The sequence below is a fragment of the Cryptomeria japonica genome, chromosome 10 (assembly GCF_030272615.1).
Source record: "Cryptomeria japonica chromosome 10, Sugi_1.0, whole genome shotgun sequence".
Lineage (NCBI taxonomy): Eukaryota > Viridiplantae > Streptophyta > Pinopsida > Cupressales > Cupressaceae > Cryptomeria > Cryptomeria japonica.
The window spans coordinates 132,597,374-132,614,490 of NC_081414.1; the positions used below are offsets into that span (position 1 = coordinate 132,597,374).

Below are 17,117 nucleotides of genomic sequence, written 5' to 3' on the forward strand. Positions count from 1 at the left end.
TTCCTATTGTTCGACCAAGTGAAGGGAGCACCCTGTAGGTCAATATCCATAAGGCTAGAAGCATTGATGAAGCTAGCTAGGTCTCCCATGCTGTCAGAGAAATCCTCAAGGCCTCCACACTTCTCAGAGGGGTAGAGGGGGGAATTGAAATCTCCCGCAAGCATAAACTAATACTTCTGATTAGCCACAATGAGATTAGAAATTTCCTCCCACAAAAGCCGTCTCCCCGACCTGGAGTTGGGAGCATAGATATTGAACATCTGCCAACATTGTTCTCCGTAATGAAGAGAAACCGCTAGGAAATTTTGGGAGCTAGCGAAAAGCTTACCTTTCATTTTAATGGGATCCTAGAGGGTAGCAATACCCCCAAAAGCACCCAAAGCCTCCACATACAAATAGTCCGCTCCAAGCCAAAGTTTACTAGCAACCGAAGCAAAGGTTTGAAAGGGCATCTTGACTTCCCGAAGAAGGCAAATGTCAATTTTCATCTCCAGAATGAGATGTTTTATGGCGAACTGCTTCTGGGGGCTGTTCAGATCCCTTATGTTCCAAGAGAGGAACTTCATTTCTTACTTTTGTTGAGTCCGTCCAGGGTTAGTTGTCTGCCCTTTGCAATGTCCCTTGCCATAACTTTGTGTCTCAGGACTCTTTCTGAGGGTCTGCCAACTTTATTTTTAGTTCTCCCCACATCCGCTTTCTTGGCCTTGACTTTCTTCTTCTAGGTTATCCATTCTTCATTTTCCATTTGAGGAGATCCCGTGGGGGACACTTTCAACAGAATTGTCAGGGAGTTTCTAGGGTGAGCATCTCTAATCCCTATTGCAGGGGAGAGAGGGGGTGATGAGGTGGGCAAAATAACCTTAGTCATAAGAGGCTTAGCCATAACCGGGCTAGGGGTGTGAAGGACAGGGGGTGGGGGAAGCAGATGGATGGGGGTTGGGGGATATGTTGAGAGTTATCACCCGTGGGCTCTCCCCCTCTTCCAGGGGGATGCTTGGATTTTTGACTGGGTCCACTGGGGATTTTAAAATTTCTAGGATCTTGTCTGTGTGAGGGTAATCCTCAGATATTTCGTTCACAGTAGTGAGCTAAAGAGGAGCCGAGGATGATGGGTCACCAGGGTTGATGGGCTTGGCCCAGATGGCTTTATTTTTAAGCTTGGGTTCCGCAACCACGAGGGCTTTACATTCAGTATAGGAATGACCCTGATTATTGCATTTCTGGCAAAACATGGTGGCATTTTCATACACAATAGCCTGGGACCATTTCCCCCATTTTGATTTTAGGGAGATAAAGTTTGGGAGAGCCTTGTTAATAGTAACATTAACACAAAAACGAGCATACACCAACCTGGATTTGTTGAGAGTGACCGAGTCCGCTGAGACAAAGCTGCCAAACGAGTTTCCTATCTAGTGGAAGATTTGTTCATCCCAGAACTCCAGAGGGAGCCTAGGGAGCCTAACCCAAGCCGGAGCCATGCGGTTTAGTTCTGCGGAGGGGTCAAAACCAGGCTTCCATTTAGCCATGGTTAGGAAATGCTTGCTGTACTCCCAATAACCCGACAAGACATAGATCAAATCCTCCTCAGCGTTGAACTTGAATAGAAAGAGTCCCCCCGGCATTGCTGATACCTCCAGGCTTCCTTTAAGCTTCCAACGAGATTTTGCCCATCACCTGACCATGTCAATAGATGGTCGGAAGGAGAAGAAACGACCAACTATTGCCAGGTGAAGGGAAGAGGCAATTTTGTCCATCAGGTTGTCTGGGAGTTTGATCTTTGTTTCGTCTTCCGTTTGGGAGAAGGTGGCCACAACAGCTTCAGGGGTTGACTTTGTGGACCCAAGGAGGGCATTCTTCCAGCTAGACTTGGGATTCTCCTTCACAAGATCCACATCCGCCTGTCCGACAAAAGTTTCCGGTCCGGGATGTGGTATATTCCTTTCTCCCCTTTCAGGCCAGCATCAGTCAGAATTGGCGAAGTGGAAGGGGTGTGAAGACTGGCATTTTCTTTCGTATGACCTGTAGCCCGTGGGGACCCCGCAGCCGGCACAACAGCATGTGCTCCGACCGTGGAATCGGGTATTGGGTCATGCAGGGAGGGGGGGATCTCCCCAGAGGGGGCGGTCATCCAGGAACTTAGATTCAAACACAGAGCAGGCGAGAGAGTTGCAGAGGGAAGGCGAGAATGAATATTAAGATAAATATGTTAGATACCTTCTATAGTGGAATTAATACAGTACTATATATATGTAAATAAAAATAATGCCATATATTTAAAAAACAAACAAACTAAAACTAAAAATTAATTCGTAAGTGAAAAATAACTACTAAATAAATAAAAATAACTTTTTACTAAATAATAATAAAAAAAAAAAAAACTCATAAATATATAAAATAAAATAATTTTAAAATGATTCTATTTTAAGTAAAATAAAAATAACTTTTTACTAAATAATAAAAAAAAACAAAAAAAACTCATAAATATATAAAATAAAATAATTTTAAAATGATTCTATTTTAAGTAAGAATATATTTTACTATGCCACTTCTTTTTGGTGAAAGTGTTAGTATTACTATTGGTTTTGAGTTGTTTCTTGTTGTTCCAATTTTTGAAATGTAAAGACAAACATTACTTCCAATACTCCTAACATGTATAATCTTCACGAAAATAAATTATTTTTCATATATATAAGATTTGGAAGGGTCGTCCTATCTTATAGATCTTAGTGAATTTCTAAAATTGGAGTGCTGTAAATCTTATTAAGATCCATAGACCTAATTGTTTTTAATCTATTTCTGTTTTAATATAATTATTTATAACTACAAATAGAAATTAGGTAATTAAATCCATATAGGGGAAAGGACCCAGTAGTCGTGCACCCTAACTTCACGCTTCTCAAAATCCTACTTGGAAATTTCGAATCACTCCGATTTTTTTACAGCAGCTTACTTGGCAAGTCCCCTGCTTATAACTAAGGTTTCAGGGCCACATCATCAAATATGATGCCACATCAGCATGCTTTTTGCCAAGGTGTCCAAAACAGCCCCAAAAAAAAGTGAGACCAATAGGCGTGCAAAAAAGACCCCAATAGTTGTGCAGCCGATGTGGCATCACCTGATTGGTTACTTTTTACAATATTAGTACATTTCTTAACAACTATTGGTACATTTCCTAACAACTGTTGGTACATTTCCTAACAAAAATTGATATTTTTTGTTTCAAACAATAGGTTTTATTTGTTCAATTTTTGGAACAAAAGGTATCAACAACCCTCACAACAATTGGAACATGCTCAACTACTGGGTCCTTTCCCCTAGATAAATAAATCATTAAATAGATTTTGGGTGAATTTTTTAAGACATAGGTCAAATTAAAGGACATCAACGGCGGAAGAAGTGATTACCCCAATGCAATCGACGGCCCAGATATACGCATACAGAAACCCTAGCGCAGTTTCATTAGCCTTACAAAACCCCTTGCAAATACTTTACTGAAAGAGTTTGAGAGTTCTGGAGAAGGGCTGCAACCATGGTGGAGAAGGGCAAAAGCCGAAGAGAGGAAGTCGTCACAAGAGAATATACCATTAATTTGCATAAACGCCTCCATGGCTGGTAAGTTATGATTAAAAGGAGAGAAGATTTTATTTCTCATACAATTATCTCGTTTAAAGATTAAAAACGCACAACATAAATTTGTGTATGTCATATTGAATCTCGTTACACAATTTTTCTGATCTGCAGAATTTTGTTTGCATCAGGTGTCTATCGTACAAAAAGATTTCATTTTATTTTATGGTGAATTTGTTTTAAATGCCAAACAACCCTCAACTCTAGTCCTTGGTCTCTTGATTTATGATTTAATGTAATTCACTGTTAGAATTTAGAAACTGATGGTTTTTATGTTTTTAGTCATTTGAAGATGATCAAACCATGAGTACTCATTCATAAGGCTACTGGATCCATTAACATGCAACATGTTAATAAGGGAAGCATCAATCCAATTCTCTATTTTAGCCTGTTTTTCAACTGAAAGTACTTAGAACTTGTAATAAGTTACTCTTATGTCGCAATTCTGGACTATGTGAGCTTAACTGTATTACAATCCAATAATGTAGTTAAGTATTGTGTGTTTTGCTGGCATAGTGGAAGATCTTTGCATATGAGTGACTTTCTATCGCAAATTTCCTTGTGGCCAGAGGCCATTATTGATGATTTCAATAGCAATATCTCTACCTTTGTGGCCAACTAAGTTGCATGACAAGTGTCATCCTAGCCTTCTACTCAACATTGCATTCCTAGATACAACATGGCAAAAGTGTAATAGAATTTAATTAGCTGAAACTGGAAATTGTTGCGTCCAAGTGGAGAGGGTGTTTGACTGATACGTGACATAATGTGGCTTTTTTTTGCTGAGTATTTTCAATCTTCCCATGGTCTGCGTTTTTTTCTGCCTCTGAATGTCTAGTTGAGTTCTTAAAAAATTGTGGGTTTTTCTGGTCAAAAAGTGGTTTTGATTGCTGTGCTGTTCGGCTGTTTAAAATGGTATATGTGGGTTGTGGGCTGCAATTTTTGCTACTATGTCAATTCGCATGATCTTTTACGTAGCTGTTGGGGATCTTGACTCCTTGCAAAATGCAATCACACAGTCAGGGATTGCATTTTGTGATGAATCCGTGATATCTATATATTTTCAATTTGCATGGCCACTTGTATCCTGGATTTCATCTTTGGTAGTCTTGACAGGAGCAAAGTCCCCTTATTGCTGAAAGAACTTCATTATGTTGAATTACTTCACCACAATTTCGATATGCCTCAATGATATTATTTGGATTAGTGAGGTCTGTTACCTTCCTTGAGGAAGCCACATTTAATCATTGCAATTTAAGTGGGACTCGACCCTGGCCCTGTCTGTTCGGGTATTCCAATGTTTTGGATATAGTATTTTATCCAATTTCTAGGAGCCGCATCTTATTAGTGCAATTTGCCTGTGACTTGCCCCTGGCCTTGTCTGTTGGGGCACATAGCATTTAGTGTGTTGGATGCAGTATTTTATCCAATTTCTACATATTATCATGTCTAATGCGGTTTGAAATTTGGCTTCTGCTTTAAAAGCCTCAGTGATATTACCACCTGTGTTTTTCTTCTTTGACTATAACAAAACATATTTATATCTATGTTGATCTGTAATAACTCACCAAAATGTACTAACCCTGATGATGGTGGTTAATTTGAAATGCACACTTAACTCCAAAAACATCAATATAGTTTGTTTCAGAAACAAATTCTAAATGCTGAAAGTTTTGCTCACCAGTCCAATAAGGAGTATTATGTGATGCAGGTTTCAAGTGTCACATATGTTAGAGTATGACTGCTGTCCCCATGTTGCTTAGTCCTGGTTGTTATAACCATTCTTTTGTCCATTTTAATAAATATGTTTTGTCTTTAGTCATATACACATCTACGCTATATAATGTCTCAGCCAATTTATTTTTGAAAATTTGGAATTGCTGAACAAAAAATTCATATCGGGTAAATGCTGAAAACCGAGACATGAAAATGCAATTAATTTACACTCTTTTTTCTGCAGTACTTTCAAAAAAATGGCTCCAAGAGCTGTAAAGGAGATCAGGAAGTTTGCACAGAAGGCCATGGGGACTACTGATGTAAGGGTGGATGTGAAGTTGAATAAAGCTGTTTGGAGCAGGGGTATTAGAAGTGTGCCCAGAAGGGTCAGGGTTCGAATTTCAAGAAAACGCAATCCTGAAGAAGATGCTAAAGAGGAGTTGTATTCACTTGTTACAGTTGCTGAGGTGCCACCTGAGGGGCTCAGGGGAGTGGGTACTAAAGTTATTGAGGAAGAAGACTAATTTTGTGAAATTGAGAGATTTTTTAGGTTCTTGAGAAACTTGGTGATTTTATGTTTTTAGAGCATTTAATAGCCCTGCCCTAATTGGGAATGGGAAAAGTTTTATTTTTAACTCAGTTCTTGCTCCTCTGCTAGCCAGATTTCTTAGAGATCAATGCCAGTTTATATTCCATTATTATTGAAAGCGGTTCTTGTTTTTTCATTTTATCTTTGGTCTCAGTTATGACAATATACTGTTTCTGTACTTTGATTTTGTATTCGATGTTAACTGTGTGGTTTGATGCGAGACATTTTACTAATTTATATATTCGTGTTTTATATAATTACGTATGCAATTCTGTCACAGAGAAAGCTGCCACAAGGTTTGCAGCTCTGGTTGGAATTTTTTTAGGCTAGCCTTACAGTGTTCATGCATATTTTAATCATCCTTAAAGGTGGAATGACCTTTTTCTTTAAAATAAGTCAACTATTTAGATTGTATACAATGGTTCATTTATATGGCCGTTTAGACGTTCGTTGAACCAAAATGAGTTTATGCTTCTGCCTTGTCATGATGCTATAGTGCATCCCCACGAACCCATTGATTACTTGGTAGTGTACACTGTAAACCACTTGGACAATGGAGTGATTGTTCTTCCTGTTATTACCACTTGAAATTATGAATAGGATATGGAGCAAATGGTAGGGTTGCCTTAATGCCTTTGGCTTGTTGGTCAGATTTTTGAAGATTGGTATCACAAGTTAAGATGAGATGGTTACGTATAAAGGCATCTCTGATCTGCTTGCCTTGCGAGTTATTCTGCCTATGTTTATGTATATGCATATGACATGTCAAGAAGAGTGGGATTTCAATGGCATCATCAATTGTGGCACTATTTCAGTTCTTGATGCTACCCTGCAGAAAATAAGTTATGATTTGAAGGATGAGAATGTCTGGAACCCTTGAGAGGTAGAGATGGCTGAAAAATCCTTTCACAAATGTACAAGAATTGTTTGTGGGGCTTTACGTTCCTGGCAATTCTTGATTATCCTTCACTAGTATTTGAAAATCGATTCCACACAAATCCTGGTTGTGATGGTTGTAATTGCCCTAACTACAGGAATTATTTGTGTACAAATCTTAAATTTTCTATATACCCAAACTGCCCTACCTTGAGAGATGCAACATGCCTTTGAATATGCAAAATCTTATTTATTTGCAACGTTTACCTTAAAAAAAAGCTGATCTTTCGTGTTAAAAAAACTTGTCGAGGTGGGTACATCAGTTATAGCTAGTGATTACTTGTTCCATTTTTATTGCATATTTTGTTTAACATCTATCTAAAGAGTTGAACAGTTCAAGCTGTCTATGATATGAAGATGCAGGTGTGGCCAAATAGGACCCAATCTAATGCCTTTTCTAACAGAAGTTACCCAGCTTGAATGTTAAATTAACTTGAAGGAAGATTCACCCATTTAATAAAGCTTGTACGTTCAATTATCCGAGTAATTTTCTTTTTATCAGGTTTGCACGTCAATTATCCATTATCCAGGGGAAGATATACTCCCATGGAAGAACTTTACACTGTTATGAGCCATAAGTTTCTTTGAACTACCATATTTCAGCCTGCTATAGTTTTCTTCACTTCTGTCCCATTGATTTCTCTTCAATTTTGTGATATTGTGGAACCTTCTTTCTCCTCAATTTTGGTACAAGCTAAACAATTGATGTGAAAATTAAATGTTCAATTTGGAAAGTTTGGGCGTAGCAGTTTCCTCTTGAAGGTAATCGTTGATTAATAATTATGAATAATGAATTAATATATATATATATATTAGATCTTTGGTAATAATTCTTTTTGAATAGGGATACTATTAAAAAAATGTGCATAAGATAATACTGAATTGAAATTTTATAAGCCTTTGTTCTTCTCATATTTATTTGAGAATTTATTAGTAGACAATTTAGTTCTCAATTTAGGCCCTCTTTCTTTTTGGTATCTATTTAATTGTAGATGCCCTTACCTAACAATGGAAATCTTGATGGTTTATGATTTTCTATTACAAGTTTTTGGTCTACCACATAGGCTGGTATGATCTAGACGGATTCTTCAAATAAAGTTCCACCACATAGGTGGGTATGATCTAGATGTATTCATGATTTTTGACTTTGGTAATGTTAAATACCCGCAACTCCTTCTAATGTTGCATACACATTTCTAGTGGTGGTGCAAAGCAATATGGAGAGATTATGTTGTTATCCATCGTCATCTTTCTCAAGATATAGACCTTTCTCAAGATACAGGCCTCCTATAGACCAATTTGCAAAGTCTACTCAAATTTTATAATACTCAAGTATTACAATGTCATTGCCTTGGTGCTTAAAGAGTTACAGCTCCACTATGAATGAATGGGTTCCCCATACAAGTAGAGGGGCAACACCCCCATGGTGCATGAGGCAATGCATTACAACCTAGATTTGATTGTTACATTTGACTTTGTACAAATGATAATAAAAAAGGTAGGGTTTCTGATTTTAATAGCAGCAAAAAAAAAACCAAAAGGTAGAGTTACATGGATTAATTGGGCCAATTTCTATAAAAGTTCTTAGCATTCATAGGTTAATGATATTTATCAATAAAGATCTACATCTATCTAATATGATAGATATTAAACATTATAAGATAGACATGGCCTATAACAGATAAGATAGCCACTCATCTTATAGATTAAGCTATGTATTAGGAATTTAGAACATATAAAAAAAATTGTATATTCGAGTTTTGTCATCTTTTCTATGCACCTTTCTTTAATCAATAATAATTGGCTATTGCCAATAGTACTTTTGTATACACTTTCTACATTCTTCAAGCTTCAACTCTTGTCCCCGAAATATCCCCAAGAATCTAGTTCAAATAAGAAGTTCAATAATACAATGCTAGCTACACATCCACGTTAATGTTGTTGGTACGTTGGTACTTAAAGTTAAATGCATGTGAAGCTTATCTTAATATCTGTCTAATCCAATAAATATAGCCTAAGGCGATGATATTCAAGCTATCCTTTGTACTTTAATGTTGTTATCAAAGTTAAATGCATTGAGTTGTAGCAGTAAAGCTTATCTTAATATCTATATGATCCAATAAATATAGCCTAAGGTGATGATATTCAGGCTTGATTGGTTTGGACTTGGTAGAAGTAGAAGGTAAGGCATCTTAAAGTTTTTTAAGACCATGGAATTATGCATATATATGATTTTAATTGACTGTTTTATATTGTATGATTTGTCTTAATTTCACAAATTTTGATTCTTATTCATCTTAATTACATAAAATCTCAACTTCATCCTAGTATTTCTCTCTTTTCACAAATCATATGAACCAATTCCCATCTAACAAAAAAGAAGTGCATAAAGTGCAAGCAAATAAGATACAAGAACAAGTTTAATTCTCTGGCAAACTGCTAGGATAAAATGTGAAACACTGAAAAGGTCGTCAACTTTCCCTAATAATGAAAAGGTCTGTCCAAGTCAAGGGGTCTTCTGCAATGAAGAGTATTTGGAGAGCTCAGGAAGGTATGAAGCTTGACTTACTTGGAATGGCATTGGCTTCCACACTAGTCTCTCTATCAATCAACAAACTATTTGGTTGTCTCTTGTTTTTCAGTGTCAAAAGCGTCCTTTTGCTAAGACCCCATGGGTCTATGCTTTATGGTTTTTCAAAAAGGGGATCAAGACCCTCTTTGACTTCTTTTCCAAGGCTACTAGGAACTTTTTAACATGGCTTGAAGTCAGACAAGGTTTTATCTATCCAATTAGGATCATGAAAGTTTTGAAACTATTATTGGGGCTAATCTTGCAAGTGTGGTTCACAAAGTCGGAGTCCAATCTTGCAAACCTTGGTGATAAGATCGAAAATGGTACCTTGATATATCACTTTAGAATTACAAGCATCACAAAGGTTACTCTTAGATTTTATCTTATTTACCTATGGTGCCTATATTAAACGAGAGTTGGCTTATGCAATCTTCATTATCAATTTCAATGTAGATTTTGTATTAGTTGGTCGACTATTCTTGAGACAAAGCTCACTCATTTTGTTTGGTGTATTATTTTTGAAGGCCTTCTCATTGGTTCCAAGTTACCCCACATAGGGATTTTAGATCTTCAATGTCATTTTTTGTGGTCGTCAAGAATTTCAAACATCTTTTCTAGTTAAATTCAAGAGCTCAAGCTACTTGGTCTTGGATCCATGATTTCTCAAGCCTCTTTATTGGCATATAGCATAGTTAGAAAACTAGCTTAGAATCCTTTCTAGATGCAATTAAATTTGACATGCTTTTAGGGTGGAGATTCTTTTCAACATTTGGAAAGATAAAAATGTCACTATTATTTTGGGATGTCTTATTGATCATAATTAAGCACTTAATTCTAAAGCCATGATATGTTCTAATGTATTTGTGTAGATTCAAGTGGAAGAAAATAAAGCTGTACTTGAAGTTGCTCTCCTCTATTTGTTGTTAGATCATTGGGGTAATGCACCACATGTTGTTGCTAGACTCCTTTTAATTCTCACTTCTAGTATTGATCAATCTCCACTATGTGTGCATCATTGAGAGCACAACCCCTTTGTTTGTGGCAATGAAGATGCTCATTCTCGGGCCTCTCTACTTCTTGTGAGAAGAGATCATGCTGAGTGAGGGTGATCACGATCTATTAATCATCATTTTTCTTCACCACCAAGTTTTGATCCTAGGACTAATGGCTAGCCAGACTCTAGCAAGTTCCCTCGATTGACTCTTTCTATTTCTCTTATTTGAGTTATTACTAACGGTATATAAGATGATAATGATAAAAATGATAATGATGGTTGGTACCCTCTCATGGACATTTTGGACCCTATTAATGTATGGGGAAATTAGAAGATCAAGACCCACTTCCCCTTTCTTTTCTTAGCATCTCCTTGTAGCATCTTGTTATAATTGTGATTTTGTGTTTTTATTATGTTTTCTACCCCATTTGGAATTTTGGGGTGTGACTATTTACATTATCTTTTGAGTAGTAATATAGATACTATGCATAAAAAATAGATATTTTTAGAGGAATAAATGACACATATATTTTTTTATATCGATGGTCCCTATTTAATTAATTTAAATTTTATTAAAATAAAAAATATTAGGAGCATGCTAAATTTTTTCTATTGGCATATTTTCCAATGAAAACTATTATCAAAAGTTATAACGATGAAGACATAAGTCCATCATTTTGTAGGCATGGACTTATAAACTAGGTTTGTTAGTGCCTATATTAGTAGGTTCCAAACAATTAATGTGGCTAAGTCCTTCCCCCTTTTTTGCTCTTTTAGCCTTGTTATTTCTATCATAGATAACCTATCTAAGATGTTTTCTAATTGGTCTCCCCTGGTCAAAGTTTGTATTGGTGTTGTCCCCTTCATCACCTATTTGCCTATTAACGTGTTAGCAATTGTAAAACTCCAACACAATATAAGTGGGATGTTTTTGGGTTATTTCTCATCGTTTATCAAGCTTTAATGTTTTTAGACTTTCCCTTTCTTTGATACCATTTTATTTTCCCACTGAAACCTCAATTATTTTGTGTTAAAGTTCTTTTTTGTATCGAAGTTTTAGTCCTCTGCACCCTTGGTTCCCAAACTTTGATTTCCTTGGAGTTTCCCCTTTCAATGAAGTTTTAGAGTTTACTCCCCAAAACTCTTGAAACATTATTCTAACTACCTCCATGATTCACTTGTCCATCCATTAATGTTGGATTTGACCTAAGTGTGATCACTTGTTCCTTTTTTCCACCTAAAATACATGTATTTAATTTGATGGGATGATTTCATAGAGTTTTGATTGAATATTATAAGGGCATCCATGTTGCCATAAGTGTGGTTGTTGAAGTTTTGACCACTTAGATCAACCCATGATGGATCTCTATTGTTCATTTTGAATATTCCACAAACTTGGGTACTTACCACATGCAAGATCCATAATTTACATGATTTTTACACATTAAGTCCATGGATTTCATGCCCTCTAAAAATTCCCAAAAGGAGTTGGACACAAGAAGAAAAAAATTATATACACTAATTTGTTATTCATTCGAAGGGTTGGTTGCATAACCAATTTTCTAGATAGGAGAAATCTCTAGGCAACTTTACATAATCAAACATCAAAGGTTTGAGATGCAAATGAATGAATATGTTTTGCATAATGTAGGAAGGGTTTTGAAACATTTATAGTTAGAGGGATGAGAGGTTTGATTTGAGGTTTGATTTGTGGAGGTTGATGGATTAAAGATTATCTGTTTTCCTAGGTCCAAAGTGAGGGTTATGGTTTTGGATGGTGAGGATATTTTGTGCTTTATGAGATTGAATTCTATAGATACTGGTGTTTTGTTGTAATCTTTTCTAGGGGGGTGATCAGGATGGATGAAAAATGTTGTAGAAGTTCAACTAGGTATACCTTAATTCATAAAGTTAGAGCTTATGGATTATGTGGATTCTAGAATCTCATTTTTGGTCTTCAAATTTTAGTGAACAACAAACACGCTAAAACACGGGTCAAAGGTGCTAAAATAACATAGACACTTATGGGCAAGGAAAGTGAAGGCACTAAAACATAGTTAGATGTGTTGATATAGTTAGAGGTGCTAAATAACAAGGAAGAAGCATTAACAAAATGAAATTCCTACTTGGTAGGTCAAAAGTGCTAAAAGAAATCTAATGTGCTAACTAATAGGGTGGGGTCACTAATATGAGAACCTAGTTGTATTTTTTAAATTTGGCAAGAGATTTTTCATACACAAAGACAAAGTGGTTGACTTGACTTTTTAAAAAGGAATAAGGTTAAATGGTTTATGTAGGTTTATCACATGAAAACATGCTAAGAATGTTAGCACATTATTAAAATTAGTCAAGTAGGTGTATTAGTCCTTCTAGACTCACAAGACTGACATTCATCCCCACTCTAGTAGAATGGATACATTTGTCCCCTTAATGCCATATTGCCACATAAATGGATATCTAGGGAATATGAGGTTATATAACACCTTACACCCTTTACCTTAAAGGACTAGCCTTGCCCAAAGTTAGCTCTATCTTATCATGTAGAGCACAATGTGAGCACTTTTTCTTCGCAACAATGGTGCACCACAAGGAAAAATGGCTGAGAGGTCTTAAACTAGGCTTTACAAGATTGTGTGAAGGTTGATGGACATGATTTGATATTTTAGACACAAAGATGAAAGGTTCAAACATGAAGATTCTAGCTGAAGTATTATGAATGACCATGTCCTGGAGAGTCATGAAGGAACATGGACATGTTCAAAATGACTAAATGTTATTGAAAGTTGAACTAACTGTAGTGTCGTAAATTGTACACCCTTGCTAGGGTGGTACAATTTCACACTTAGGTTAGCACCCGCCTTAGTGTGTCTTGCATGTTGCATTTTTAATTCCCCTTTAAGCATTTAATTAATTAATTAAATTAAATCTAAAGTCATGTTTCATCACTTTACATGTTATAAAGTTGGGCCATTTACCCTAAACGTGCTTCTTTTCATCTTATTCCTCCAATAAATCATTTAATTATAAACCCTAATTATGTCTTATTTCGACCGTTTAGGCCCGATTTCGCATATAAAAACATCTCGAAATTAGCTGTAACTTTGGGATGTGCTCTAATATCATCATATCTAACAGCCCAAAAAATTTGGTGAAAAGTTGGTCGGACTGTGGCGGGAATGCACATGGTCCTTGACTTTTTTCCCAAAATTTTGGGAGCATAATCTTATAGTATAATAATGCTTAACCCCAAAATATTGGCGGGCAATTCAAATCCTAGGTCGGCCTAAATATGAAATTAAGATCTAGGGTTTCATACTTAAGAGCTCTCTTTCTTCATTTAAAGGGGTCTTCTTTTGGGAATCTAAGAGCAGGTTTTTGGAGTGCATAGGAGCCTTCTTTGTAGCGAAAGAGTAGATGTTTGAAGTCTTCAACAACATTCAACATTCATCCACCAAACACTCATCAAGCATCATTTTATCAATTGGGGGCTTTTGAAAATGTAGAAGAACAATAGGAGATCACCGACTGATGATTGGCTTGTACCTCTCCCTTGGGGTTGGGTATGGTTTCATGTTGTTTTCATGTCATTACATAAGATTCATTTTGATTCATATTCATGTTTCAAATCATTTTGCATCATGGATTTAGAGCATTTACTTTGTCAATTATAAGCAATTAGGGTTTTCTCTTTAGGGTTGCTCTAGATTGTTTGCTTTCATTTTAGGATCTTGCATGTACACAAGGTTCTTGCACACACATTTTTAGTATATTATCGGCTATTTGTGGAGGTGGAAATCACTAAAACAGGGGCTTGACTAAGGCAAAACCCTATATAGCCACCCCAAACCCTATTTTTCAGCTTCAGGTACAGGTTCGGATCCCAGCGTCCCTGGAAGTTTTGGGGCCGGAAGAGCACATAGAGATAGTTTTTGGTTGCCCCTAGTTCTGCCTAGGATAGTGGCGTGGCACCATGGTCCTACCCTCTGTCAGCAGGATTTGGTGGAACAATGTCTTACAGTCTTCAGAAACCATCCTGTTAGTTGCAGCTCCAGACTTGTAGAATCAAGATAGTGGCGTGGCACCCTGATCTCGAACATTTCAGCTCAGATTTTAGACACAGGTGCACCTCTGATTTTGCCTTCTGATCTACACTTTTTAGCATTATATCAGTTGTCCTTTGATCTGCATTCTCAGATTAGGGTTTGCTTGCTTACTTGCATTCTAGGTTAGATTGCATTTTTGCATCATTCCTCTCTCTCATTTACAACAAAGGTATAGAAAACCTAATAGGTGATCCTCGACTCTCTTTTCCACACAAGAAGTATCTCAAAGTGTGTCACCTCCCTAAGCTCTTTCGTATTCCGTGAGTTTGTATGAGAGTGGGATTAGGGTTTCCATACTTGGTCTCACTTTTTCCCCTACACAATAACCTATGTTGTAACCCTTTAACCACATTTAAACACATTGTCCTCATGCCATTTAATATTTTCTTTTATCCTATAATGCGATGATACTTTGTTGTTATTTCTTATGTTTGTGTTGAGTGTAAATTGGCTATGCGATTGGGCTTAACCTCATATCATGATTGCCCCAATGATCCTCCAATACATCCTCCATGTATACCAAGCTATATGATACTAGAAGGCACTCCCCTCCAATGACAACTCACAAATCTTCACACTATAGAAATTATCTGCTCTTACATTAAACCTTCACACACTTATATGACTGCAACAAACAATCTCAATCTTATTCAATTCAATAACAAAACTAATCTTGCAAAAGAAATCATAACTCAAGCCTTCAATGACCTTTCTATTTGCACTAAATTTATCTTCCCTAATTCTCAATTCCACATCTCTCCTCCACTTCTCTGTCTGAGACCCAACTCCCTCCCCTCAACCGCTACCCACCAATGGTGCCTCTATAGCTCTTCACCCCTTTCCTGTCCATTAATTGGTGTGCAACTTACTCTCTTTATTGTCAGACTCTATGCTCATGTCTATGAAATCATCCTCCATTGATTCTCCTTTTGTGCACCCTTCCAATGTCCCTATTTAGATTTCAAGACCTTCCTTTTGCACTTTGAAAGGCTATGTGATACACTCTATTTATCCTTGCGTTGCAACTACCCACACTTTGCCCTTCCTGGGTCTATTTAATGTAGATAGTTTTAATATGTTAAACATATCATTATTAGCTTGATTTGAAGGTTGAAATATTAATGTAGATTGGGTTTTTGGGTTGTTAGTACACCTAATCTAGAATGTGAGTTGTTATAAGATTGTAAGATTAAAGGTAGATTATGCATCTTAAGAAATAAGAGCATAACAAACCCCATTTATTCTATGATTAATTTTTTAATATTAAATAAATTAGATATGTGGTATTCATTCCAATGAGTTAAAACTATTGTATTTTATAATGTAAAATTTAAGAAAATCTATTAGTAGTGGAAAATAATAGAAATTAAATTTTAATATTGACCAAGGGACAATTCCATTATTGTTGCCTTGATTAATAATTTATAGGGTTACTAGAATTATTTGTATTTATAGTAAACAAAAAATAGACAGTGTAGATGTAATCAATAAAGTTTTATTGTGACAAAATTAAGAGATTTAGAACATAGATGTGGTAGATTGATGAATTAAAAAAAAAAGAATTGGGAAAAAGAGAGAAAAAAGAACACATTTTAAAGAATTTTTTCCCTTCATCTAGGAGTATGTGCTCCTTGTGACATATTTAGCCATTAGGATATAGAATAGGCATATGTAAAAAATATTCTTGAATGAAATAATTTTGTAGAATTTTTTCTTATCATCTAAGATTGACATAAATAAAACAAAGAATGAAATGTATTTGTGGTGTTGTGAGAAATAATATTGTGCAATAAAAGATACGTTAAAGAAAAAATACAATATTAAAGCAGGAAAATCTTGGAGTGATCTAACAATAGTGTGTCTCACTTGAGAAACATCTTGATTTCTATTTAAAGTCATTTATTTTTAAAATAATATTTAAGCCTAGAGGACTTCTACATAAGGAGGTTTGATCGAATTTCCTTGGATATAACCCTAGGTTTAAATCAAATCCCTAATGGTGTCTCCTCCATATTTATCAAAATGTTGGTAAAAGGGTAAATTTCAATTTACCTTTTGAAAAATCAAATGAAGTAATTTGGAAATAATATTTTGTTAGCATGTATCTCTTAGTGCTATATTTTATTATTATTATTAAAGATAGTATATAAAAATGACTACAATATACTTGGAAAGCTAGTCTTCACAAATTGCAGCAAAAGGATGACCACATAGGATCACAGAAAAATAAAAACCACACATGGTCACTAACTTGATGTTAAGATACTATTTTTTTTTATTATAATTAAGATCCTTCAAAACATATCAAAAATTGTATCTAAGACTATATCAATCATTACAACCATATACACATATTTAATTCAAAGGAGACTATAAGAAGTTCCAACTATCACTGTATTAATAAAGATCTTTTCATCTAATACGTGGATTGATACTTGAAATGTTGTCATTGGACCTCACAACCTCAACTATAAATTCATCTCCTTTGTTGATGTGGAATATTGGTTCCATTTGAAACCCTAGATCCTCTAATGCCTCAACTAGATATTTCCTAGTGTACTTCTTCTTGAATTCCAAATA

At 35.7% G+C, this 17,117-nt stretch overlaps 1 protein-coding gene across 1 annotated transcript; it reads left to right on the forward strand.

Annotated features, from left to right (window-relative positions):
• The first annotated feature begins 3,412 nt into the window (after positions 1-3,412).
• Positions 3,413-6,073, forward strand: LOC131030919 (large ribosomal subunit protein eL31). Its single transcript, XM_057961885.2, has 2 exons — positions 3,413-3,612; positions 5,588-6,073. The coding sequence occupies exons 1-2, from the start codon at positions 3,530-3,532 to the stop codon at positions 5,865-5,867; spliced, it is 363 nt and encodes a 120-aa protein (XP_057817868.1). The 5' UTR covers positions 3,413-3,529; the 3' UTR covers positions 5,868-6,073.
• Positions 6,074-17,117: the final 11,044 nt, after the last annotated feature.

What these genes read in the sequence shown, in the direction of transcription:
- LOC131030919 (XM_057961885.2), top strand. Translation starts at nt 3,530, where the DNA reads ATGGTGGAGAAGGGCAAAAGCCGAAGAGAGGAAGTCGTCACAAGAGAA. An exon ending in CATAAACGCCTCCATGGCTG is followed by an intron (nt 3,613 to 5,587) that starts GTAAGTTATGAT and finishes TTTTTTCTGCAG; the next exon opens with TACTTTCAAAAAAATGGCTC.